The sequence below is a fragment of the Microcaecilia unicolor genome, chromosome 4, assembly GCF_901765095.1.
Source record: "Microcaecilia unicolor chromosome 4, aMicUni1.1, whole genome shotgun sequence".
Classification (NCBI taxonomy): domain Eukaryota; kingdom Metazoa; phylum Chordata; class Amphibia; order Gymnophiona; family Siphonopidae; genus Microcaecilia; species Microcaecilia unicolor.
Window position 1 is genome coordinate 162,909,594 of NC_044034.1, and position 26,685 is coordinate 162,936,278.

Genomic DNA, 26,685 nt, shown 5'->3' on the forward strand with positions numbered 1-26,685 from the left:
GTGTGAACCTTGGTCACATGGATATAATTGCTTGGGTGTAGCCCCTGCTCCCACTCACACAGCCCTCAGTAATGCCAGACAAACACATCTATACTGCTACCTCCATTATCAGCTGGAAGAGGAGTGTATTATCTGATAGCACAGAAGATGAAACTTAGAAATCGATATTCAAAGTGATTTGGCCACTATTTGTTTGGTGCTACCGGTCATCCTCGGTGGTACTTAACTGGTTAGTGCCATTGAAAATGATGAGTCAGTGCCTAAAGGAAAACCGACTAATTTGGGGGCATTCCAGGGGTGAAGTCGGCACTTGGCCAGTTAAATGCTGATATTCAGCACTTAACCTCCAGGTTCACTGAATAAATAGGTTCGTATATAAGTCAGTTCTATCTTTATGTGGTGCCCTATGGCTGGTTAAGTGCGTTAATATCTCACTTAACCAATTATAATTTAACCAGCTCTAAAAACCTGGAAATTCAATGCCAGTGCCCAGACATGGCCCAGCATTGAATTTCCGGGGATAACACCAGAGGTAGTCAGCAAAACACTTAGTGCTGCTGACTGGATTTCAACCCCTGAATGTCTCGCCTCCATCTCCGAGTCCAGACTGAATAAAGTAGGCCACTCCCAGAATTTGTGTAATTTATTCTTACCTTTGACCTATGGACCTCTCCATCATCATCCTCCCCTCCGACCCCCAGGATTTTTCGGGTCTTCAGTCTGCTCACCAGGTCCGTCTGGCTGTGCTTTTTCATGAGGGGAGGGGGCTGCTTAGTTGCCATGGTGTCCGTCCTTCTTACAGTCTGCTACCTACAAAGAAATTGGAAGAACAAAGACCTTAATGTCAATGGTGTGAGGAACAGCAAGGCTGCATGTTTGACCTAGAGGATAAACCTATTTGCAGCAAGGTTAGAAAAGAAGCTGTTCAGGGGAAGTGTAGCCTAGTGGTTAGAGCACCGCATAACACTGACAACCAGGACAGCTTGGTTTAAATCCCACTGCTGTTCCTTGTATCTTGGGCAAGTTACTTGGAGGGGCATTTTCGAACGGGGACGACCATCTCTAAGGGCGGCCAACTACAAGGACGGTGCCGCGAAGGGGCGTGGCAATGCGTATTATCGAAACAAGATGGACGTCCATCTTTCGTTTCAATAATACGGTCGAGGACGCCCAAATCTTGACATTTAGGTCGACCTTAGAGATGGTCGTCCTCGGTTTTCGGCGACAATGGAAACCAAAGACGTGTATCTCAAAAACGTCCAAATCCAAGCCCTTTGGTCATGAGAGGAGCCAGCATTTGTAGTGCACTGGTCCCCCTCACAGAGACCTTTATACTGCTGCGATGGACCCGAGTATGGCTTTTGAGGCTGGCATAGAGGCTGGCAAAAAAGTATTTTTAAGCTTGTTTTTTTTGGTGGGAGGGGGTTAGTGACCACTGGGGGAATAAGGGGAGGTCATCCCTGATTCCCTCCGGTGGTCATCAGGTCAGTTCAGGCACCTTTTTGAGTCTTGGTCGTGAAAAAAAATGGACCAAGTAAAGTCGGCCAAGTGCTCGTCAGGGATGCCCTTCTTTTTTCTATTATTGGCCGAGGACGACCATCTCCTAATCATGCCCCAGTCCCGCCTTCGCTACCCTGCCAACACGCCCCCATGAACTTTGGTCGTCCCTGCGATGGAAAGCAGTTGAGGGTGTCAAAAAACAGGCTTTCGATTATGCCGATTTGGACGACCTTGCGAGAAGGACGCCCATCTCACGATTTGTGTCGAAAGATGGGGGTCCTTCTCTTTTGAAAATAAGCATGTTAATCCCCAAAATACAAATCAACTTACACATCCAGTTTTTCCTACATAAGCACACAACTGTGGAACGCACCACCAAAAGCCTTGAAAACTATGTACGACCAACTACACTTCTGAAGAACACTAAAAACTTACCTGTTTAAAAAGGCATACCCTACCAGTCCAACATAAATGCCTGATCTCTGCAGAAAAAAAAAAGTAATGGACATAACACAATCCTCTGAGTACGATTTCCTTATGTGGCTATACCACATGAACGTTATCTTACCACAACTTCACTATGTATTTGTTTACACCGGAGTGTGCAATCGCCTCTCCGGTATTATGTAAGCCACGTTGAGCCTGTAAATAGGTGGGAAAATGTGCCAACTTACATTAGTATTCAATAATGGCATCTTGGGACCAAGAAGCCATTATAGAATTAACACTATGTGCATTGGTGGGATACCTAAATCTTGCACCAATTTATAAGAGTAGCCTAGTGGTTAGTGCAGTGGACTTTGATCCTGGGGAACTGAGTTCGATTCCCACTGCAGCTCGGGTGCAGTGCCCCCCCCCCCCCCCCGAGGCAGCGCGGACCCCTCCCCCACGGCAAAAGAGCCCCCCCGGGTGCATGCCGCTGGGGGGGGGGGTGCCGCAGCACGCGCCTGCTGCGAGTTTACTAACTTTGCTCATTCGCTGCAGCTCCCTCTGCCCCAGAACAGGAAGTAACCTGTTCCGGGGCAGAGGGAGCTGCAGCGAACGAGAGAAGTTAGCGAACTCTCGCAGCAGGCGCGTGCCGCGGCACCCCCCAGCGGCGTGCACCCGGGGCGGACCGCCCCCACCACCCTCCCCCTTGGTATGCCACTGCACTTAACCCTCCATTGCCCCAGGTACAAAATAAGTACCTGTATATATGTAAAACCGCTTTGAATGTAGTTGCAAAATACCACAGAAAGGGGGTATATCAAGTTCCATTTCCCTTTCCCTTAGATTCTGAGGTCTACAGGGTCAGGGAACTACCTAGTGCATCTGAATGTAACTTGCCTTGAACTGCTGCTGAAAAGGCGTGAGCTAAATCCAACCCCCCCACTCCCTTACATATTTTAAGTCCTTCTCACTGGATGGTGCATGCCTCATTCTTATCAACTGTACCAGGAAAGCCAGACTGAGATTAATGCCTTGTTTACAACTGGGTCTCAGAGACCAAGGAAGATAAAGTGACTTGCCACACACAAGCTCCAAGAAAAACTTGTAACAATGAGGCGCCCACATCTTCCATCAGCTTAGCAGACAATGGGAGGCTTGCCACTGGTTGATAGCACAATCATTAACATATGTCTTAGCTGCTTTAAGAAGAGGGGTCATCACAATATGACCATTTCACTTGGGAATACCCTCTTCCTAGTGCCGGTATAACAAATGATGCTAAACATGAATCCAAAATGCAACTACTTTTGGAAAATCTCTTTATCAATCCATGTATATCTCTACCTAACAAAGTGGCAAAATGGCTCCAGACACAATGCACCCCAATATCACTTTGTTTCTCCTCTACCATTACATCTTATTCTCTCTCAATCCCTGAGGCAACTGGGAGAGAAGGTTTTACCACCTTGATCCTATCATAAAATAGTGAGCTAGCTCCTGAGTAGTAAGAATGGAGTTGAGTTGGGATGGACTGATCACCTCTGTGGACTGGAGTCAACAGGCTATAGGAGTCAACAAGGGACCGGAGCACTAAGCATAGCTACTGTTTTTAACTATTTTAAAAGGATCATAATTGTAAATATCGTACTCCTTTTTCTAATTTCATACTTTTCTTTCTCTTTATATTTTTATATTTGTCTTCTTTTACCTATTTTACTATTACTGTAAATCGCTTTGTCGGTACAACCTTCTAGCCATATATCAAATAGAAAACAAATCTAAACTAAACACAAAGGAGAACAGCTGCCTCTCAATTTAGCTTGCCCTCTGATATCCCATTTTCACTGTCACTGGTTCCTTCTTATATAACCTGATCTGAGATCTCCATTGATTTTTAACTTCCGCTTCCTGAGTTATTGTCCACCGATGTTCCAAGTGCCAACAAGCTGATTTCAGCCAAGCTAAAGCTCCAGAGTACCAACGATTGCGTGTTTTCTACTTACTTCCGACATAAGATAGGCAACTACCTCTAGTACAGCATCACCTAACATATCCTCTATTGGCTTGTCTTCCACACAGTGAAGGGCTCTATAATGAACCATAGCAGCTCAGAATTAATTGGCTCCTAGACAAGTATGTTACAGAAGTAACATAGTAAATGACGACAGATAAAGACCTGTACGGTCCATTCAGTCTGCCCAACAAGATAAACTCATTTTACATGGTATGTAATATTTTATACCCGAGTTTGATTTGTCTACGCCATTCTCAGGGCACAGACCATAGAAGTCTGCCCAGCACTGTTCTTGTACTAAGTTCAGAACCTAACATCGAAACCCCTTAAAATTTACACTCCAGCCCATCCATATCTATTCAGTCATGATCAGGGCGTAGACTGTAGAAGTCTGCCCAGCACCAGTTTAATGATTTGAAAACCCTCTTTTTGCTGCATCAATACTGTAAAAGCCAATAAACCATGGTCTGACTAAAGCAAAGATGTAACTGTATAATTATCAACTAAAGGTACCCCAAATTTGTTGAAAGAGGTCATAAGACTTTCCAACTGATGTCCCCCTTGATGAGCCGCAAAAGTGTGGACTAAATACAGATTCAAGCTCTGAAATACTGCAACAAAATTTGCTACAATTGGATCATCACAATTATTCAAATGGATGCTGAAATCTTCCAAAATTAAAGCACATTGGAAAGCAAGAGTATGCTGACTGACAGTAGACAATAATGAATCTAATACTTCTGCTCAGGTCCCTGGTGATCCATAAATTAAAAGGAAACCCGGTGGACCGGAATCTGACTCCAAAGAGATACAGAAAGACGTCATTCCAAATCATCTATCGCTGGAGAATGGAGAGCTTTAAAATGAAAAAAAAAATCCTCTTATAAATTACTGCAGTGCCCTTATATAAAGATTATGTTGAACAAAGGTACCCTGGGAGACATAAAGTTCCCAGAACTGGACCCTCTTGAGCCACATTTCTGTAATAAATGCTAAAACCTGCCTGAGCATCAGCAATTAACTCCTGTATTAAAAGTGATTTATTACATCCATATCTAGCAGTAAAATATATTCAAGGGACTGATAGAAAATGTTCTAATTCCACTTTATATAAATACATATGCACTTGGATTAAACAGACCATTCCAGCTACTCTTTACAGAACTGGATGCTGTTTGGAGAATCTGACATGCTAAGTACTGAGTGTTTATTTTTTTAGACTTACAACACTGACTTTGCTAGTGTATAGTTCAAAGCAGTGTACAAATAAAAAATTAAATAAAATAAAACATATAACACACAGGAAATAACATAGTAACATAGTAGATGATGGCAGAAAAAGACCTGCACGGTCCATCCAGTCTGCCCACAAGATAAACTCATATGTCCTACTTTTTGTGTATACCCTACCTTGATTTGTACCTGTCCTCTTCAGGGCACAGACTGTATAAGTCTGCCCAGCACTATCCTCGCCTCTAAACCACCAGTCCCGCCTCCCACCACCAGCTCTGGCACAGACCGTATAGGTCTGCCCAGCACTATCCCCGCCTCCCAACCACCAGCCCCGCCTCCCACCACCGGCTCTGCCACCCAATCTCGGCTAAGCTCCTGAGGATCCATTCCTTCTGAACAGGATTCCTTTATGTTTATCCCACGCATGTTTAAATTCTGTTACCGTTTTCTTTTCCACCACCTCCCGCGGGAGGGCATTCCAAGCATCCACTACTCTCTCTAATGCAAGGTTCAATAGGAAAAGAAAGAAGAAAGCAGGAAAAATAACAACATTTTTTAAAAAAGACCATTTTACACAGTGAGACATCGAAAAGCACTTACTTTGTTATGGAAAAAGCTTGTTGGAAAAGCCAGGACTTAAGCTGGGATTTGAATATCTTTCGGGAAGATTCAACACGTATAGTGAGGGGCAGAGAGTTCCAAATGACTGGAGCAAGAAAGTAGAATGCACGATGTCCTGTAGATTCTAGAATAGCTTGTTTCAAGTTAGGGAGGACAAGACAATGGTCTTTAAGTGAGTGAAGGGAGTGGGAGGAACAGTAAGGGTTAGTGAGCAATGAGAGATAGAGGGGGGCACCTATACGAAGGGCTTGGAAGGTAAGCATAAGAACCTTTAAAATAATCCATTGTTCTATGGGTAGAATGGTCTGAATGACATGTGTTACAGTGAAGCCTCATAAAGGTGTTTTGTAAAGTTTGCATTTTCTTTAGTACATAAGTACATAAGTATTGCCACACTGGGACAGACCAAAGGTCCACCAAGCCCAGCATCCTATTTCCAACAGTGGCCAATCCAGGTCACAAATACCTGGCAAGATCCCGAAAAAGTTCAATACATTTTTTATCCCAGAACTAAGCAGTGGATTTTCTCCAAGTCAATTTAATAATGGTCTACGAACTTTTCCTTTATGAAGCCGCCTAGACCTTTTTTAAACCCTTCTAAGCTAACCACCTTTACCACATTCTCTGGCAACGAATTCCAGAGTTTAAGTACAGTTGAGTGAAGAAAACGTTTCTCTGATTGGTATTAAATTTACTACTTTGTAGCTTCATCGCATGCCCCCTAGTCTTAGTATTTTTGGAAAGAGTAAACAAACGATTCACATCTACCCATAGATAACATTACAATAGTCAAGTCTGCTGGTAAACAGTGACAGGATCAAAGCATGTAGTGTGTCTGATCTAAATAGTGCCTAATAGAATGTAACTGTCGCAAGACAAAGAAACCAGATGTACATAATCTGTGAATTTGGGCAGAAAATGATAGTTGGGAGTGTAAGATATCACCTAGGTAATGGAAAAATTGTACCAGAGAGATTTGTTGCACAACAGAACACAGAAGCCATGCATTGTGCCAGGGTAAAATTATTCCAATATGGATATCAATCTGTCAAGAGTCTCCTGTGGAGAAAACTTAGAACTAGGGCAGCGGATGGCTTCATGAACATTTCTTTCCTGTTCTGGCTTTTAACTTTGTAACTGTAAGAAATACAAAATAACAAGCACACACCCATGACTAGCTTTCAAAGGCTAGAACCTTTTATTTATATATTCTGATATTTTGTCATATGACCCAAGGAAGAAGGTTCTGAGCTTTAGAAGTAAGCAAAAAATGTGTTAGTCCAGCATAAAAATATTGTCTTATTTTATTTCTTGTTGTTATTGTTATTTTGTTTTGTTTCTATTTATTACCTTTGAAGTGGACTAATATGGAAACCACACTACTTTATTCAACTTTGCAGCCCATTGGATTTTGGTAATTGTAGCCATAGCCATTCAATGGTATTGTAATAAGCTTATTGACAGCTGTTAGAACATACTTTAGTATTTTCATCCAAATACATTTCCAAAGAACAATATATTTCTATTACTTCAGAAGCATGTGAGCAACCCACTGTTAGGTGCAACCATGGCAGATTTCTCAAGACAAGGGCTGCAACTGAAATGCCAAAGATGGTCAGAGAAAAGGTGTAGTGAGACGCAGAGGGTAGGACAACGTGCCCAAAACTACACAGAAGCATTAACTCAGAAGAAAAGGGAAGGCATCAAATCCCAGAATGTTCTGGAATGATCTCCCCATGTGTGCTGCACATTCCTGCCACTACACATGAAGGGATCCTGACCAAAATGTTCGTACCTTTGTGTAGTCCTCCTCAGCCACAACTCCACTTGATTTCAAAATATTTCTAACTGCAAACAGTTTTAATGAGCCCAATCTTTTCCTTTCAGGATGCCCCTCCCCTCTCTCATGAGCTCCCCCAGGACCCTGTTTCTGAATCACCTCAGACCTGAGTTCCAGCAGCTGCTGCTCCTCCTCTGCTGCTGCATTTCCAGGGGAGTCATAGAGGTCCCTCAGCCCCCAATGAGGGCTTGTGCCTCTGGCACAACTTTCCCTGGGACTGACTGCTGTCACGGGATTACCACGCTGTGCTGAATTCATTAACAATTATTAAACAGGGAAAATGTCAGAGAAATACAGCTAGAGAGAGGTAGCATTGTGTTTATGAGCAAACCCTACAAGAACGTATATCTGAAAATGCAAGACTAGCAACCTGCAGCAGAAAGATCTGGACATTACAATATGAATGTGCTGCTATTTCTAGCTAGAAGGAAACCTGTAATGTATTGGAAAACCATTAACTGGGCAGAAGGTTTGAATAATAGAATATATCTACAATGTATCGTGAAAGAGATACAGTATCTAAGCAGTGTCTTCTGTTTTACAAAATGGTTAGTCTTTCTTTTTTTCAGACGGATCATTTCTGGTTTGATACACAATAATAATGGATATTTTAAATTATTCCCATTTCAGTGCATTTTGAGGTTTGGAGAATTACACTGGAATTAACTGATGCATGACAGGTGACATTACAGTTTGTTTATTTTTTTCTACCTTTTTGCAAATACATGTAGACTATGACGATATCAGGTCTTGCTTCCGGGACACTTGGGTTAGTGGGACAGTTTTCTTGTTCATGTTAAAATTTAAAATTGTCATTTTACCAGAGTACTGTAGGTAGGTATATGTTAAAGTGTCTTTAGCAGCTGGGGGGGGGGGGGGGCAGCAGAGAGAGGAAGGGAGTTGGCATTTACTGCTTCTGGAGATCAGTTAAAGTCCCAACCTTAGTGTATTCATCTTAGCCAGCCTGTTACCATAGCAGCCTCATTGGGCTGCCCAGAACTTCCTGGGGTGCAAACATACTATCTGACTGAAGAATCTAACCACGCCTAATGTCATGAACCATCCTGAGACTGGGTGAAAGAACTCTTGCAGTCTAGCTTGCAAAGAAACACAGATACACACACACACACACACACACACACACACACACACACATATAGGGGGAAGCACTGAAAAGAAGGGCACTCAACCTTTAAAGAATACCGGCGTAACACATAGATAGCACCTAGTTTTGGACATCAAACTCACACCTGATAAAAACAGGTGTAAGGCCAGCATCCAAAGTTAGGCATGGACCGGCCACATTCTATAAATTGGGGACTAACTTTTGGGAATGCCCATGACCCACCCTTGCCCCCTTTTTGATTGTGCATAAGAAAAGTTAAGCATCAAGTTACAGAACAGTGCACAGGGGAGATCTTCACACAACTTCAATGATACATTAATTAAGTGGCAACTGGTGCCTATTACCTTGTTGTATGTGGATCTCAGATCCGTGTACAAATTCTGGTACCTAATGCTTGGCACTATATATAGAATCCGGCGGGTAATGGTTTTGGTGCATACATTTGCCATTATAGAATACTAGCTTGGTGCTCAGATTTCTGGCACCCAAATTTGGGTGACTTTCGGGCTCATTTTCGAAAGAGAAGGACATCCATCTTTCCACATACATCGGAATATGGGCATCCTTCTCACAGAGTCTTCCAAATCGGTATAATCGAAAGCCGATTTTGGACGTCCCCAACTGCTTTCCGTCACAGGGACGGCCAAAGTTCAAGGGGGCGTATCGGAGGCATAGTGAAGGCAGGACATGGGCGTGCCTAACACTTGGACGTCCTCGACCCATAATCGAAAGAAACAAGGACATCCCTGACGAACACTTGAACGACTTTACCTGGTCATGTTGTTCTTATGACCAAGGCACAAAATGGTCCTGAAATGACCAGATGACCACCAAAGAGAATTGGGGATGACCTCCCCTTACTCCCCCAGTGGTTACTAACCCCCTCCCATCCTCAAAAAATATCTTTCAAAATATGTTGTGCCAGCCTCAGATGTCATACTCAGGTCCATGAAAGCAGTATGCAGGTCCCTGGAACAGTTTTAGTGGGTGCAGTGCACTTCAGGCAGGCGGACCCAGGCCCATGTCCCCCTACCTGTTACATTTCTGGAGGAAACAGCGAGCCCTCCAAAACCCACCACAAATCCACTGTACCCACATCTAGGTGCCCCCCTTCACCCATAAGGACTATGGTAGTGGTGTACAGTTGTGGGTAGTGGGGTTTGGGGGGCTCAGCACACAAGGTAAGGGAGCTATGTACCTGGGAGCAATTTATGAAGTCCACTGGTGCCCCCTAGGGTGCCCGGTTAGTGTCCTGGCATGTCAGGGGGACCAGTGCACTACAAATGCTGGCTCCTCCCATGACCAAATGGCTTGCTTTTGGTTGTTTCTGAGATGGACGTCTTTGGTTTCAATTATCGCCGAAAATTAGAAACAACCAAATCTAGGGATAACCAAATTTAAGGATTTGGACGTCCCTAACGATGTTTTCGAAATGAAAGATGGACGTCCATCTTGTTTCGAAAATATGGGTTTCCCCGCCCCTAGATCGGGACATTTTGCAAGGACGTCCATATTAAAACATGGACGTCCCTTTCGAAAATGCCCCTCTACATATAATTGCCGTGTAAATGCTCTTGCATTTTCTGCCAGTTCTTTTCTTCAGCTTGTAGCAGCCCCCACAAATATTTACCCATTCCTCTTACATTCCTACCTCCTCACTTCCCCTCACCTAACCCCTATTCACCAGGGCCGCCAAGATGGGGGGGCAGGGGGGCAAAATTCCCTGGGCCCATGACTTCAAGGAGGGCCCGGCGCCGGGGTCTCTCGCGATCTCCTGCTTCCAGGCCGCCAGCGCTGCAGTTCCCATTCTCCACCTACCTACCCTCAACTCCCTTCTGTCTGCCATCCGACCACCTTCAGGCCCAGGGGCTAGGGGCGGCTTTGCCCCGGGCGTGGCTCAGGCTCTCAGCGGCCCTGCCATTCACAGTCTTCTCCACAGCACTTGCAGCTCAGCTCTCCTTCCTCTGACTAAGCAGCCTTCTCAGTGGTTGAACCCTACCATATTCTCTGTGATGGAAGGGGGAAGCATGGGAGAGCTATAAAATGGCTAAAAACTCCAAGAAATATCCAAACACTTTAACTATCCTTTTGCCTCTCAGACAGTTAATTACAAGCAGGGGTGGCCCTATAATGAGGCCTGTGCAGCATCTTGCCACTTGTCAGTTATCTCTGCCACACCCTCCCCCTGGCAAAATCTCCTCCCTTCCTTCCCCAATCCAACCCAACCCAAATCCCTTCCCCAGGCAGCATCTCCTCCCTTCCTTAAGGCCCCCCCCCCATGAATCTACCTTCAAATTGTTCTAAAAGTTGCCGGGCAGTGGCAGGAATTCACACACGCTGCCCTGCCACCAGCCCTGGTGTTGTCTCTCTACTGTGGCCTGCCCCAGCAGAAACAGGAAGTTATATCAGAGTGCAGGCCGCAGTAGAGAGACAATGCCAGGGCTGATGGCAGGGCACTGTGCATGGGATTCATGGGAGTGGGCAGGAAAGGGAGAGATGGATAGGGAGGGTGGGGGCAGAAGAGCGAGAGATGGACTTGAAGCAGCAGGGAAAGATGGTGGAGGGGGTGAGAGGGACAGGGAGAGATGGCGGAGGGTGGAGGGGTTGAAGGAGGACAGGGAGAGATTGGGAGGAAGAGGGAAAGAAACATGGACTCGGTGGAGGACTGAGGGGGCCGAAGGTGCATGGCATGTGCCGTGGGTTCTAAATCAGATAGCTGATTTGTTATCTCATTTTCAGTTTCAGCATTTTCGCGAGCTGGTCCCCAGGGCAACGAGGAGAGTACCCCTTTTCCGTTACACCTATGGAATCTGGGAGCGAGGCTTTCTGGGAATTGATGAAGCAACCTGTGATGCCAGCAACGTGGATAGCTTATCTTGCTGGCTATCCTTAGTTGGGCGGGTTCTCAATAGCAGGGTTAGTCTTAGGATTAGCTAAGTACATGGTTTTGGCTAAAAAGCAGGGACTTTCCAAAGGGAAGGTTGGTCAACACATAGCAGGTTTTGCATTCTTTGCCCAGGCCTGTGGCATTGAGAATGCGGCTGGGTTTTGTTTTGTGAAACGGATATTTAGGGGTTGCGTTAGGGTGGTACTAGTGGTTCCAAATGGGCGGCGGCCCATCGCTCACATGCTGCTTATTTCCTTTTCGGATGCTTTGCATCAGGTCGCTGTTATCCCGTACAAGGTGCTGCTTTTTCGCATGGCATTTAGCCTTGTGTTTTTTGCAGCTCTGAGGATCAGGAGGTTAGTCCTTAGGTCAACAGAACACTTGACCGAGTGACTACACATGGAGCATGTTTGGGTTCTACCAGAAGTTTTGTGTGTACATATCGACAGGTCCAAAATGGATCAGCTGGCCAGGGGGCACATGGTCATGCTTAAACCAACCGCCAGGCTATCTACATGCCCATATGAGCTGGTCAGGTGGTTTTTGATCATCAGACCTGCGGGTTCTCAATTCTTTTTGCTGCACATGGATGGCTCCCCTTTGACTAGGTACCAGTTTGTGGCTGTGTTAGATTGGTGGTCCGAAGATTGGGGCTCAGAGTATCAGAATATACGTCTCATTCATTTAGAATTGGGGCTGCCACAAGTGCCAACGCATATAAGAAGGTGGAAATCTGGGGTACTCAACAAGTACATCAAACATGTTTAGGCTGCATTATGGCTGGGGGGGTTTGTTGGCTTCTTGTTTTTCTTTTTGCAGATTATCAATGAGAATTTGCATTTGGATTGTTGGGCATTCTTATGTGCATTGGGCTGGTCAGCGAGCATTGAGATGTCCTGGAGGACTACACCTGGGATTGGAGTCGCAAGGAGTACGAATTTCATGGTGGGGAGATTGGGGCATGCAATGGCAGGACCTGATTCCCTTACTGGTTCGATTTCAACATCATCGCAAGCAATCGCACACCTTGTTAATCCACCTGGGAGGAAACGATAACAGCAGCTACACTAGTAGGCTCCTTCTGAATGTCATCTGTACACATCTAGAGCTTTTACTGGATTGGTTTTCCAGAGTGACGTTCATATGGCCAGATATCATATCCTGACCCAAATGTGTTGAAGAGGAGATGGACCAGAGAACTGGTGAAAGTTAATCGACAGGTGGCGAAGGGGCTGCTGGGCAGGGGTGAACATGCTTGGGTGGAAGTACATTGTGATGAGTTGTATGGGAGGGATAGGGTACACCTATCAGACACTGAACTCGACCTAATGCTCGATGACTTTCAGGAGACCATTGAACAAGTGGTTAGGGCTGCAGCTTCCTTTTTTGGTGGTGGTGGGAAAGCCACCAGTTAGCAGCTCCCTAATGGGGAGTAGCCCGAGCTTATGCCCTTCAAGGAGGTCCTTGAAGAATGGTAGGCCTTGAAGAAGTGGTGAATGGAAGGCCTTTGGCACCAAGTTAAGCCTAAAGGTCTAGGCGTGGGGGTTCGGCTAACGTGCCCTTGCTGTATGGCAGGGCAAGGGGAAGAAGTATTTGATAAGGCTTACTGTGGTCACCTTGCTGCAGATGGCAGGTATTTCTTTGGTTGAATGTTAGCTTGGGTAACTGGATTAGACCACCAATAAATGAAGCTATGGCCATGTTAAAGCCAATAAATGTTTTGACGTTTTGAAAAGGTTCTTTGGTGTCTTATTGTTGGGTGAAGGGGGGAGGGACAAGTCTTACATCACTTATTAGTTCCTTATACCACATCAACCAGGAGGAAAACAAGGTAATTTGGAGGTAAGGAGAGAGAAAATACAGAGAGGTAGAGGTTGGGGACTAAGAGGAGAGAAAGAACTAGGGGGCAGAGAAAGCTGTTGGAAGGGATGAGGCTCAAGCTAAATCAGGGTGGGGAGGGTGGCACCTGGAGAGCGATATTACTTTTTTACTGCTCCTTCCCTTTGGAATTCGATGCCCCTGTCACTTCATGTGGAACACTCTTTGAAACAGTTTAAGATCTCTTTAAAGTCACGGCTTTTTAATCAGGCTTTTAACAACTGAAATGTGTTGTGTCATGGCTTCTAGATCGACCTGCCTTTATACTCTTTTCCCGTCCTCTATCTTTTCCATGTCCAAGTCCTTCCCTTGTTCTTCCTCTCTTTTTAAGAACGTTCTGTGTGTTTGAATGGTCTTTCATTTTAACCATTGTAGTTCTTTTCATTATTTTTAATTAATTGTAAAATCTTTTAGATTGTACACCACCTCGGTCTGCCAGTTAGTGAAGGCGGTATAGAAAGTATAATAAATGAAATTAGATGAAGGAAGAAGCTGGGGGAGTGATTAGGCCTTATGATTGTGGAAATTCTGCATAAAATAATTACAAATAAAGATGCAGAATTTTAAAATATTGTGCACAGAATTTTCAACATTATTATGCAGAATTTTTCTTTTTGCGCCACATTTCCACAGGAGTAATAGACAGAGTATTTGCTGTTTGCATCATAGCATTAGTGCTACAGTTATATAACATCTTTGCTAAATGTATGCTGAGTGGATTTTCTTTAGGTTTTGCATTTCACTATGTGTCTGGTACAGAGATTTATGTTGCTACTGCTCTAATAACATGGGAATCTGAATAATTATATTATGACTTCCATGGAGAAATATCCTAGTTATGATCAACACTTTTTGGGGGGGGGGGGGAGGTTGGACTTTTGTGGATTCAGAGCATGGTTATATTTAACTCATAAGAACTGTTATATTGTGTCGGACCAAAGGTCCCTTGAGGATCATATATGCAATGTCACATATATGAGCAGTGTCCACCTAACTGAAAAAAAGTTGAGAATCATTACCATAGAGTCTCTGAAGCATTTAGAAAGCAAAACATGTAGATCGTTCCAAATTTATACGCCAGATGCATTGGTAGAAGATCTCACTCGTTGCCTTCAATAGTCATTGTGGTGGTGAATGCAACTTTTTGGTGCCCTTTTCATACTGTTGTGGTGCACCAGCCTGTTTTGATTCTACCAAAACTTGAGCCAGCTGCTCCTTTCTAGTACCTGCTTGATCTGGCGTCACTTTTTGAACAAATTTACGGAAAGAACCAAAACACATAACACCACCAAAACACACTCACTGTTCATTAATGCATCAATACATCCACTTCTGAACTCTCATCCCCAGTAATCTCACCTCACCCATACCTTTATTCACAGAAATATGTATACCATATGTCTTCGTGTCTTAATATTGCCCTTTTAGCTTCCCGTTGTCTCTTTCCAATGTTTCACGGTTTTGTTCCATTGTTATAATCCTTAACGATACTTTGATTGTCTCGCATAACTCTTCACAATGTAATCCATAACCAAGTTGTAACAAATTGTATTTCCATTATTCATAATATATTGTAAGCCACACTGAGCCCGCAAAAAGGTGGGAAAATGTGGGATACAAATGCAATAAATAAATAAATAAATAAATAAATAAATAAATAAATCAGCTCCTGAGTGAGGAGCTCCTTTCTTCAGTCCAGCTGCTCTGGCTGTTGGCACCATATAAAATCAGAATCTACTTTCTGTTTCATGTACATAAGTACATAAGTAATGCCATACTGGGAAAAGACCAAGGGTCCATCGAGCCCAGCATCTTGTCCACGACAGCGGCCAATCCAGGCCAAGGGCACCTGGCAAGCTTCCCAAACGTACAAACATTCTATACATGTTATTCCTGGGATTTTGGATTTTTCCAAGTCCGTTTAGTAGCGGTTTATGGACTTGTCCTTTAGGAAACCGTCCAACCCCTTTTTAAACTCTGCTAAGCTAACTGCCTTCACCACATTTTCCGGCAATGAATTCCAGAGTTTAATTACACGTTGGGTGAAGAAAAATTTTCTCCGATTTGTTTTAAATTTACTACACTGTAGTTTAATCGCATGCCCCCTAGTCCTAGTATTTTTGGAAAGCGTGAACAGACGCTTCACATCCACCTGTTCCACTCCACTCATTATTTTATATACCTCTATCGTGTCTCCCCTCAGCCGTCTCTTCTCCAAGCTGAAAAGCCCTAGCCTCCTTAGTCTTTCTTCAGAGGGAAGTCGTCCCATCCCCGCTATCATTTTAGTCGCCCTTCGCTGCACCTTTTCCAATTCTACTATATCTTTCTTGAGATGCGGCGACCTCTATGTGTAGTACAGGAAACATTTTTGTTCTCTACTTTCAATTCTTGCATGGTGCCAGTGGCTTGAGCTAAGAAAGGAGCTCCCTTCTGTGCAGTGGATTTAGTGGTGCTGGGTAGATAAGAAAAGGGAACTGATGAGACCAATCTGATGCTGGGGCTAACAAGGGAGCAGGTGGGAGATGTCTGGTAATGGAGGGAGTTTGTGTTGCCATCAACGATTTGACATCAGAGATCGTTTGTTGAATTGTAAAGTGAAACATTCTATTTCTACTCTGTACCTCTTGTTGGGAGAGTTTTATTGATTGATCTGGGACTACTCCATGAATGAATAATTATATTCTATATTCTCTGTCAGTACTTATGCTCCTCAAAACAGGCATTAGAGGCATGCAACTAAGTCCTGGCAGCTGTCAGCACCAGAGGGCTCCATCCTGGAGGAATGAACAAGACATTTTTCTTTTGTGTGTGGTTTGACCCCATTAGGCTGTTCCATTTTGGTTTTATGTGCATATAGATAAGTATATATGGTTTATGAATTTCATGATTTTGTAATAAACTTAATTGCTTGGCTCCTGTCAGTTTGTAATTTTCTATCACTCCCAACCACCTTACTCCTTGACTGTAGCTCAGTGGCGTAGGAAGGGAGGGGGGGGTGGGAGGGGCGGTCTGCCCTGGGTGCACGCCGCTGGGGGGTGTTGGCTCCGCTGGTTCCCTGATCCCTCTGCCCCGGAACAGGTTACTTTCTGTTCCGGGGCAGAGAGAGCAGGGAACCAGCTGAGCTGACACAGCTCCCAGCGGCGTGCACTCGGTGTGGACCAGCCCTCCCGCCCCCCCTTCCTACGCCACTGGTGCGAAGAGCTCGTAAACTCAGGTACTCCGCCAAGGATAACTCCGCCTCCTCAGGGAAAGGGGAGCGAATAGAGAAGTCACTTTGAGTTCCGGGAAAGGCGGATTGGCTGAAGTGGCTGTCTGTTTGGCCGTCAGAGGCGGGGCCTCAGGAGCTGGGAGTGCAGCTCTCGGCGTCGCTCTTTGGGAGTACAGTGCTCTGCCAACTGTTCCAACAGCGAGAGTGTTGATGTGCCGGGGGGGGGGGGGGGGGGGTGTCGTGCTGCACCCCGGAGGGGAGGTACGCAGCGGCGAACCGCCCCGGGGTGGCAGCTGCCCTTGCTATGCCACTGCTGTAGCTCTGAGGAGGGAGTTGGAGGGGGGGGCACCTTCTCATCCCTCACCTCAGGCAGCAGATTGCCTTGGGTCGTCCCTGATTACAAACCTGTGGACACTTGAAAAAAAACCGAGACAGTTGGAAATCCTAACCTTCTGAGCATATCTCACAGCCCCCTTCATGCCTAGTTTGCTTATACCTTAATCCAACCCTGACAAAACAGTCCGCAAGGCAGGTGTTACACAGAGACTGCAAAGAATTTTGGAGGTAGTCACAACCATGACAGAAAGCATCAAATCAGAACTATCAACTATGAAGAAGGTCAGGAGGAAGACAATTCCCATAAAACCTTGAGGCCACTATCCAGCTTTGCCATTTTAGCAGGTGGGGACTGATGCTTTAGTAAGACATAGGTGGATTAAAGGTGGTGGAAGTTGATTTACTCAAACTAAGGAGCAGGTGTTGGTGTAGTTGGTCACCATAATAGCTGTGGTGACTCTGTCCTCAGAGGCCTACTTCTGAGCCACAATCTTTGCTTGGATGGCTTCTTTCACATTGGCATGCATTTCTTTAAAATACACAGCTGTTTTCTTAGAATTTTCAGGCTTCCACAGATGGTGCCCTACAGGCATTTCTGCCCTATCACTACAGGGTTCTCCTGACTGTGGTCCAGCAGATTTTTGACTAAGAACACAGGATCAAATTTGCCAGGGGTGGCTGAAGCAGCCCCTTATTCTGTTCCGCCTAGGGTTACCATTTTGTGTCCTCTGAAAAAGAGGACACATGTCACGCCCCCTGGCTCGCCCCTTTTGGATCCTCGTTCTGCCCCTATTCCCCTCCCCTGTCATAGTCCCCGCCCCCGTCACATACTCCCCCCCCCCCCGCGCCCCCTGTCACATTTCCCCCCCTCACTTACTATCTAGCATCAATGGAGTCAAAGAGGTAACAGAATATAAGCAAGCCTGAGCCAGACAAAAAGCGGTCTTAGTGGTAAAAGGAATGGGAAAGACCCACGAAGCGAAACCTGTAACAAAACAGTAATCATGTACAAATGAGAGACTAGGTGGGCCAAATGGCTCTCCCCTATCGACATCTTTCTGCCTTTCTTTGTGGAATTTTACACAACACGAGCTACAGACGAACTGCACAAAAAATGCAAAACAGCAGACACTTATGCATGTACACAAGCCTCCCTGCCCCCCCCCCCCTGCCCGCAGGTGCCGGGCTAAAGACCGTTGGTCCTGCAGTAGGTGGCTCTAGTGAGGGGGGAGTGAGCAGCGAAGTAGTGGAGCTTTTTGACTTTATGTTACCATTGCTTTACTGTACATAGGTAGCAACTGCTAGCCATCTCCTTGAAACCTTAGCGCTCCATACCTCTATCTCAGTGGCTCCGCGCGGCACTACATGACAGGTGAAAGAAAAGTAGGCAAGAAGCACTGCTTCCCTGCCACCGCCACAGGCTGCCTTGCAAACCCAAAACAAACCCACCAAGCTCTCCGTCTCTACCGGACAACAACAACGCGCTCTAGGATTGGTCCCCACGGACTTCCCTTCTTCGATCGAGTAAAGTGCTCTGCGATTGGCTCTTTCGAGAAATCCAGATGGAGCGTCTCCGTTTGCGTTTCAAGCCTCCCTCGACCTCCTGTGACTGAGAGGGCTAGGAGAATAGAAACTGGTGTCGAATAGTCGCGCGCTGGTAGTAGTAAAATATGAAGTCGTAATGGTAGTTTTGGGCAGTATTTTCTCATGGTTTTTTTCTTGCTGATTACAACATTCACTCGTATTAATGTGTTAGATTACATTTGGGATGGAGTTATTTTTTTCTAGACTGTCAATTTTGTTTGGATTGTAGCAGTTGTTCTCCAAAGGGAGGGAGCCTTCCTGCCTCAGTACTAGGGTTACCATTCGTCCTGACGAAACCCGGACAAATCGGGGACGGTGCCCTCAAAAAGAGGACATGTCTGGGGAAATCCGGACGAATGGTAACCCTAGTTCCACCTCTCTCTCCCCAATTTTTGTTTCCTTTTAGTACCATGTGGTGTGCAGCATTGCTCCTTTTGTTTTGTGTTGGTTAGCCTTCATTTTGGTTAAGAATGTGCCCTCTATGTGACAAAGGCACACTTTTTTTCCTGAGAGTGCACACATGCATGCAGTAATTTGTGCCTGCACAATGGTTCACCCATTCACTCATTATAGGGAAAGAGTGTACACACTGTTATTCGCAAACGACAAAAACTCAAAGGTGTCCTTTTACTAAGGCTCGCTAATGGTTTTTGCACATCCTGACAATTAGTGTATGCTAAATGATAAGATGCAGATAGGATTATAATGGGCATTTTAGCATTTAGTGCATGCCAAATGGAGTGGAGGAGTGGCCTAGTGGTTAGAGCAATGGTCTTGTAATCCAGAGATGGCCAGTTCAAATTCTGCCGCTGCTCCTTGTGACCTTGGGCAAGTCACTTAACCCTCCATTACCTCTGGTACAAACTTACTACTACTACTACTACTTAACATTTCTAGTGCGCTACTAGGGTTACACAGCGCTGTACAAAATAAACAAAGAAAGACGGTCCCTGCTCAAATGAGCTTACAATCTAAAGAACGAAATGTCAAGTTGGGCAGTCTAGATTTCCTGGGTAGAGGTGTAGAGGTTAGGTGCCGAAGGCGACATTGAAGAGGTGGGCTTTAAGCAGAGATTTGAAGGTGGGGAGGGAGGGGGCCTGACGTATGGGCTCGGGGAGTTTGTTCCACGCGTGGGATGAGGTGAGGCAGAAAGGGCAGAGCCTGGAGTTGGCGGTGGTGGAGAAGGGTACTGAAAGGAGGGATTTGTCTTGAGAGCGGAGGTTACGGGTAGGAACGTAAGGGGAGATGAGGGTTGAGAGGTAAGGAGGGGCTGCAGATCGAGTACATTTGTAGGTTAGTAGCAGAAGCTTGAATTGAATGCGGTACCTGATCGGAAGCCAATGAAGTGACTTGAGGAGAGGGGTGATGTGAGTGTATCGGTTCAGGCAGAAGATAAGACGTGCAGCAGAGTTCTGAACGGACTGAAGGGGGGATAGGTGGCTAAGTGGGAGACCAGTGAGGAGTAGGTTGCAGTAGTCAAGGCGAGAGGTAACGAGAGAGTGGATGAGAGTTCGGGTGGTGTGCTCAGAGAGGAAAGGGCGGATTTTGCTAATGTTATAGAGAAAGACGCGACAGGTCTTGGCTATCTGCTGGATGTGCGCAGAGAAGGAGAGGGAGGAGTCGAAGATGACACCGAGGTTGCGGGCAGATGAGACGGGGACGATGAGGGTGTTATCAACTGAGATAGAGAGTGGAGGGAGAGGAGAAGTGGGTTTGGGTGGGAAGACAAGAAGTTCGGTCTTGGCCATGTTCAGTTTCAGGTGGCGGTTGGACATCCAGGCAGCAATGTCGGATAAGCAGGCCGATACTTTGGCTTGGGTTTCCACAGTGATGTCAGGTGTGGAGAGATAAAGCTGGGTGTCGTCAGCATAAAGATGATACTGGAAGCCATGAGACGAGATCAGGGAGCCCAGGGAAAAGATTTTTGACTAAGAACACAGGATCAAATTTGCCAGGGGTGGCTGAAGCAGCCCCTGATTCTGTTCCGCCTCTCTCTCCCCAATCTTTGTTTCCTTTTAGTACCATGTGGTGTGCAGCATTACTCCTTTTGTTTTGTGTTGGTTAGCCTTCATTTTGGTTAAGAATGTGCCCTCTATGCGACAAAGGCACACTTTTTCCTGAGAGTGCACACATGCATGCAGTAATTTGTGCCTGCACAATGGTTCACCCATTCACTCATTATAGGGAAAGAGTGTACACACTGTTATTCGCAAACGACAAAAACTCAAAGGTGTCCTTTTACTAAGGCTCGCTAATGGATTTTGCACATCCTGACGATTAGTGTATGCTAAATGATAAGATGCACATAGGATTATAATGGGCATTTTAGCATTTAGTGCATGCCAAATGGAGTGGAGGAGTGGCCTAGTGGTTAGAGCTGTTGGATTATTTGTAGTAAATAATTAGCAGATTTTAGTACACACAGCTTCAGCTTTAGAAATGTTAATTTCTTTCTTCATCTCTCTCTCATTCACCCCTGAATAATTCACTGCTGAGTCACTTTAAAGTTGAAGTAACAAAACATCTGTTTACTCACAGTTTGTAGTTAGATTATAATCAGACAGGCTTATATTTACATATTACTATACATTTGTCTTATCAGCTCCTTCCATGTGCTTAGATGGTAATGGATGCTCACACCACCATAGATCCTCTCAGGTTAGGAGAGATCATGAGCTCCATGTGCTCCATGTGCTGCATCTGCTGTGTCTAACCCCTACAGGAAGTTGCATAGCTGTGTGACCTCTCTAAGTAATTCACATCAGAGGTCACAGAGTAATAGCAGAGAAATAATAGGTGACAGGCAATGCATGTAAAATACAATTACATTCCAACAAACCCCTTCTCATGCATAACTGTCATGCAATTATTTATTCATACAAAGTCCAAGCTTTATACGCACATTCACAAAATGTTCTCTGGGTAACGGTTTGGTCATGATGTCAGCTGTCATCTCACTGGTGTGACAATAGTGTAGACTGATGACCCCTTCTTTTGCCAACTCTCGCACGTTGTGGTATTTCGTTGCGATGTGCTTGGTGCGTGACTGAACCTTGTCATTCTGTGACAGTCGGATGCAGCTCTGATTATCTTCCATTATCTGGATTGGTCTCTGTTCAGCTATTCCGAAATCCAGCATAAGTTTTTCAATCCACATCAGTTCTCTGCACGCTTCCGATACGGCCACGTATTCAGCTTCTGTAGAAGACAGACTCACAATACTTTGTTTATGACTGGCCCATGAAATTTGTACATTTCCATACATAAACACATATCCACTTGTGGATTTATAATCAGAATGATCCCCTGCCCAATCTGAATCACAGTAACATATTAGTTTTGGATTACTATTGGCTGAAATCTTTAATTTACAATCAATGGTACCCTTTAAATACCTTACCATCCTTTTAACTGCAGTCCAATCTGATTTGGTAGGTGAGCTGACCCTTCTGCTCAAAATTCCTACTGCATTTGCTATATCAGCCCTGTATGTGGTAGCTAGATATAAAAGCTTACCTATGGCTGATCTATATTGGATGTTATCTGGTAAAGGTTCTCTTACTGTTTCATCCTTCAGAAAATCAGTGATCATGGGAGTGCTTACAACTTGGGCATCTTGCATACCTAAACTTTCAATAAGCTCATTTATTTTCTGCTTCTGGCTTAGAAGATAAGAACCATCATTTTGTTTCTCAATTTCTATACCAAGATAGTATGACACATTTCCAAGTTCTTTTATCTCAACATTGAGGTTTAAACACTTTACAATGTCCTTGTACTCTTGCTCACTTTTGCTTGCAATGAGCAGATCATCAACAAAAGCTAAAATGTATGCATATTGTCCATTTGTGCACCTAGTGTACAAGCATTTATCTGCTTCACCTTGCTTAAATCCTAAATTTGTCAATATTTCATGCAATTTTTCATTCCAACATTTTGCACTTTGCTTTAATCCATAAAGACCTTTGTTTAATTTACACACTAGCTGTCTTTGTTTTGTATTTATGAAACCTGTTGGCTGTTCCATGTACAAGTCTTCAGTTATATCTCCGTGAAGGAACGCTGTTTTCACATCAATGTGGTTGACTTGCATGCCTTTTGAGACTGCAATGCTCAGAAGTGTTCTTATTGTCGTGTGTTTCACTACAGGTGCAAACACTTCATCAAAATCTTCTCCATATTTTTGAAGATATCCCTTTGCCACTAATCTGGCTTTATACCTTTCCACTTTTCCTTGTGCATTCCTTTTTAACTTGAATACCCATTTGCATCCTATAGCTTTCTTGCCAGGAGGTAATTTTGTAAGAATCCAAGTATTATTTTTATCCAATGCATCAATTTCTTCTTGTGCAGCTTTATGCCATTCAGCAGCTTCTTCTGCTGGCATTTTCTCAATCTCATCCCATGTTAAGGGCTCTTGAGCTTCTGCTGACTTTGTTAGGTAAGACAGTCTTGGGGGTGGAACACCTTTGTTTTCCCTGGATGAGCGTCTGACAACAGGTTGGTCTGACCTTTCCGCATCCTCTAAATCTGAGAGTTCTTCTCCAATTGATTCCCCTTCTCCAACTGTACTGTCTTCTTCAATGATTCTTTCTGTGTCTGCTTCCTCTGCCTGTTCCTCGTTAGATACAGGTGAGTTGCTTTCAGACATCTGCCTTGGTATGGCATTTATATACACTGGCATGTCTATTATGGTTCTAGTTTCATATTCTGGATGATAAGGCTCATCTGGGATAATCCAGCCTTTATCAACCCTCTTGTTTTCATCAAAATATGTAACATGTCTTATGCCAACAATGCCAGTTTTCAGATTCAAAATTCTATATCCTTTGTGTCCTGGAGCATAGCCAACTAAAATGCCCCTTTCTGTTGTGGAATCCAGCTTATGCCTTCTTTGCTTTGGTACATGAGCATATGCTGTACTTCCAAATGTTCTTATGTGTGACAGGTTTGGCTTCCTACCATGCCATGTCTCATGTGGTGTGCGCTCAGCGCCTTTAGTTGGCATTCTGTTTTGTAGGTACACTGCTGTGAGAATGGCTTCCCCCCATAGTCTTTTAGGGAGATTGCTATCTGACAGCATACATCTGGTCATTTCCACAAGTGACCTAAATTTTCTCTCTGCAACAGAATTTTGCTCTGGTGTGTAAGCTACTGTTGTGATATGCTGAATGCCTTCTTGTTCTAGAAATGTGTGCATGCTTCGTGAAGTGAACTCACCACCATTGTCGGTCTGAAGAACCTTTGGTTTTCTTTCAAATTTATTGCTCACCATGGCTACGTATTTCTTCAGCATGTCTGTGACTTGACTTTTCTCTTTCAGCAAATAGGCCACACAATATCTAGAGAAATCATCCAAGAATATTAGCACAAATCTGTTATTTCCCAATGATGGGATATTAAACGGTCCACATAAGTCACTGTGTATTAAGTCCAGCACTTTATTACTCCTATTTCCTGTGTATGCAGGAAATGAGGGTCTCACACCTTTTTGAGTAACACAGTCTATGCATTTCTCCATTTTACCAGCATTTGCACTTATCTGAATGCCTGTGGCTAGTTGCTTACTGTAAAGATCCTGGATCACCTTAAAATCACGATGTCCCAGGCGGCGGTGCCAGATTTCCAGACTACATTTACCATCATTCTTCCTTACTTGCGCCATATGTGAGGCTTCACCTGAAATGCTCAGTTTATAAACATCATTATGCATAAAAGCTTCAGCATACACTTCATCATTTTTAGAGATTGTGCACTTACTGTTTTCAAAATGAATCACAAATCCCTTCTTATCTAAAGTAGATACACTAAGCATATTGCAAACTGCTTGGGGAATATACAAGACATCACTTACAGGAATTTCTTTAACTTCATTAGACACTTTGCATTTTAAGAATCCAATACCTTTTGCTTGGATCTTAGCAGTCCCTGCGTTTGCAGTTTGAAGAATTCCTTCTTCTGGACACATTTCCTGAAAGAAATCTTTACAATTGGTTAAATGGCATGTGCTCCCTGAATCCAAAATCCAAGTACTTTCATTTGAATTATTATTTACCATAGTCAAAGATTTTTCTGCCATTAGAAAGCCCTTGTGTTTATCTTTGTCCTTCATACATTTCCTGGTTTGAAAATTCTTTAGTTCCATTGGCTTAGGTGAGCTAGAGGGAGTGTTTTGTGTTTCCTTACACCATTTAGATACATGTCCCTCCTTTCCACATGAGTAGCAAATCAGCTTGCCCTTGGGTGGAGTTTTCCCATAGCTCCGCCTTCCTCTGTTCTTTGCCAAGAAATTTGTTTCATTTCTCTCTGACTTGCTTTGAGAACACATCTCCTCAGAATCATTTATTATGCATTCCTGCCTTAGTTTTGATGTTGTCTGTTCAAAAGATTGCCCTTCAATGGCCTCATTTACAGACCTAAAAACATCAAACTTCTTTGATAGTGAGGTAAAAAGAAATGCTCTTTTCAATGCATCACACATGGGAATTCCTGAAAGTTCTAGCTTTTGAAATGAAGACATAAGATGCATAATGTGATCATTACATTTACTTTTATCCCTTAATTTGGTTTCATTCAACTCTGCCAGCCAAATTGGTTGCTGCTTTGCATATGTAGTTGCATACATAGTTCTCAGTTTATATAAAATGTCCTTTGGTGTATCTTTTCCCTCCACTAATATGGCTTGTTTCTCTGAGAGAGCTTCCAAAAGCATGCACTTCACATAATAGTTTGCATTGTCCCATTCAGCCATATTTTCAGCTGTTCTGTCTTGGTCTAAGCATATATTTAATCTTTTTGCTCGAAGGAGACATATGAATCTTAGTTCCCACTGCTGATAATTAAACTCAGTTAATTTAGGCACCTTGAGAGAATAGAACAATGGTGAATTTCTTCCCTCAGCCATTTTCTTAGCCTTCTGTCTGCTGTGTGGGGGGAGAGAGAGACAGACTGAATCTTTCCTTTAAAACTTAAGAGAAAAATGTGGCCTTTTTTTTTTTTTGCCTGGTAATATTTCTCTTCTTTTTCAATTCCTGAGCCCTGGGCCCATAACCCTTTTGTTGGATTATTTGTAGTAAATAATTAGCAGATTTTAGTACACACAGCTTCAGCTTTAGAAATGTTAATTTCTTTCTTCATCTCTCTCTCATTCACCCCTGAATAATTCACTGCTGAGTCACTTTAAAGTTGAAGTAACAAAACATCTGTTTACTCACAGTTTGTAGTTAGATTATAATCAGACAGGCTTATATTTACATATTACTATACATTTGTCTTATCAGCTCCTTCCATGTGCTTAGATGGTAATGGATGCTCACACCACCATAGATCCTCTCAGGTTAGGAGAGATCATGAGCTCCATGTGCTCCATGTGCTGCATCTGCTGTGTCTAACCCCTACAGGAAGTTGCATAGCTGTGTGACCTCTCTAAGTAATTCACATCAGAGGTCACAGAGTAATAGCAGAGAAATAATAGGTGACAGGCAATGCATGTAAAATACAATTACATTCCAACAAGAGCAATGGTCTTGTAATCCAGAGATGGCCAGTTCAAATCCTGCTGCTGCTCCTTGTGACCTTGGGCAAGTCACTTAACCCTCCATTACCTCTGGTACAAACTTAGATTGTGAGCCCTCCTGGGACAGAGAAATATCTAGTGTACCTGAATGTAACTCACTACTGAAAAAGGTGTGAGCAAAATCTAAATAAATTGTTAGCATGTGCTAAATCCATTAGCATGCCTTAGTAAAAGGACCCAAAACTGTCATTTTTTTTTGCTCATTTTCATTTGTTAATGACATGCAAAGCCATGGGATACAGCATGACAGCCCATCCCTAGTGCATTCTGCCGCACTGGTATCCCACCTCAGAAACAGTCATTTTGCTTGGGAGATTATGGGACTCATAATCAAAGGGAAAAAAAAGTTCAAAATGTGGCATATCAGGCAGATATAGGTATTTCTTGCAGAAGAAACATCTAAAGCGTATAATCAAACAAAACAAACAAAATCTGTCCAAGTTTGACAATTGC

General features: G+C 44.0%; 1 protein-coding gene across 1 annotated transcript in view; it reads right to left on the minus strand.

Moving 5' to 3' along the window:
* The window catches only part of TP53I11 (tumor protein p53 inducible protein 11), a 108,394-nt gene that overhangs the window by 17,335 nt on the left and 64,374 nt on the right, over window positions 1-26,685 (minus strand). The window contains exon 2 of the mRNA XM_030200822.1: window positions 654-810. Within this exon, the coding sequence (XP_030056682.1) occupies window positions 654-782 (129 nt within the window). The 5' untranslated portion in view covers window positions 783-810. The remainder of the gene's footprint in view (window positions 1-653; window positions 811-26,685) is intronic.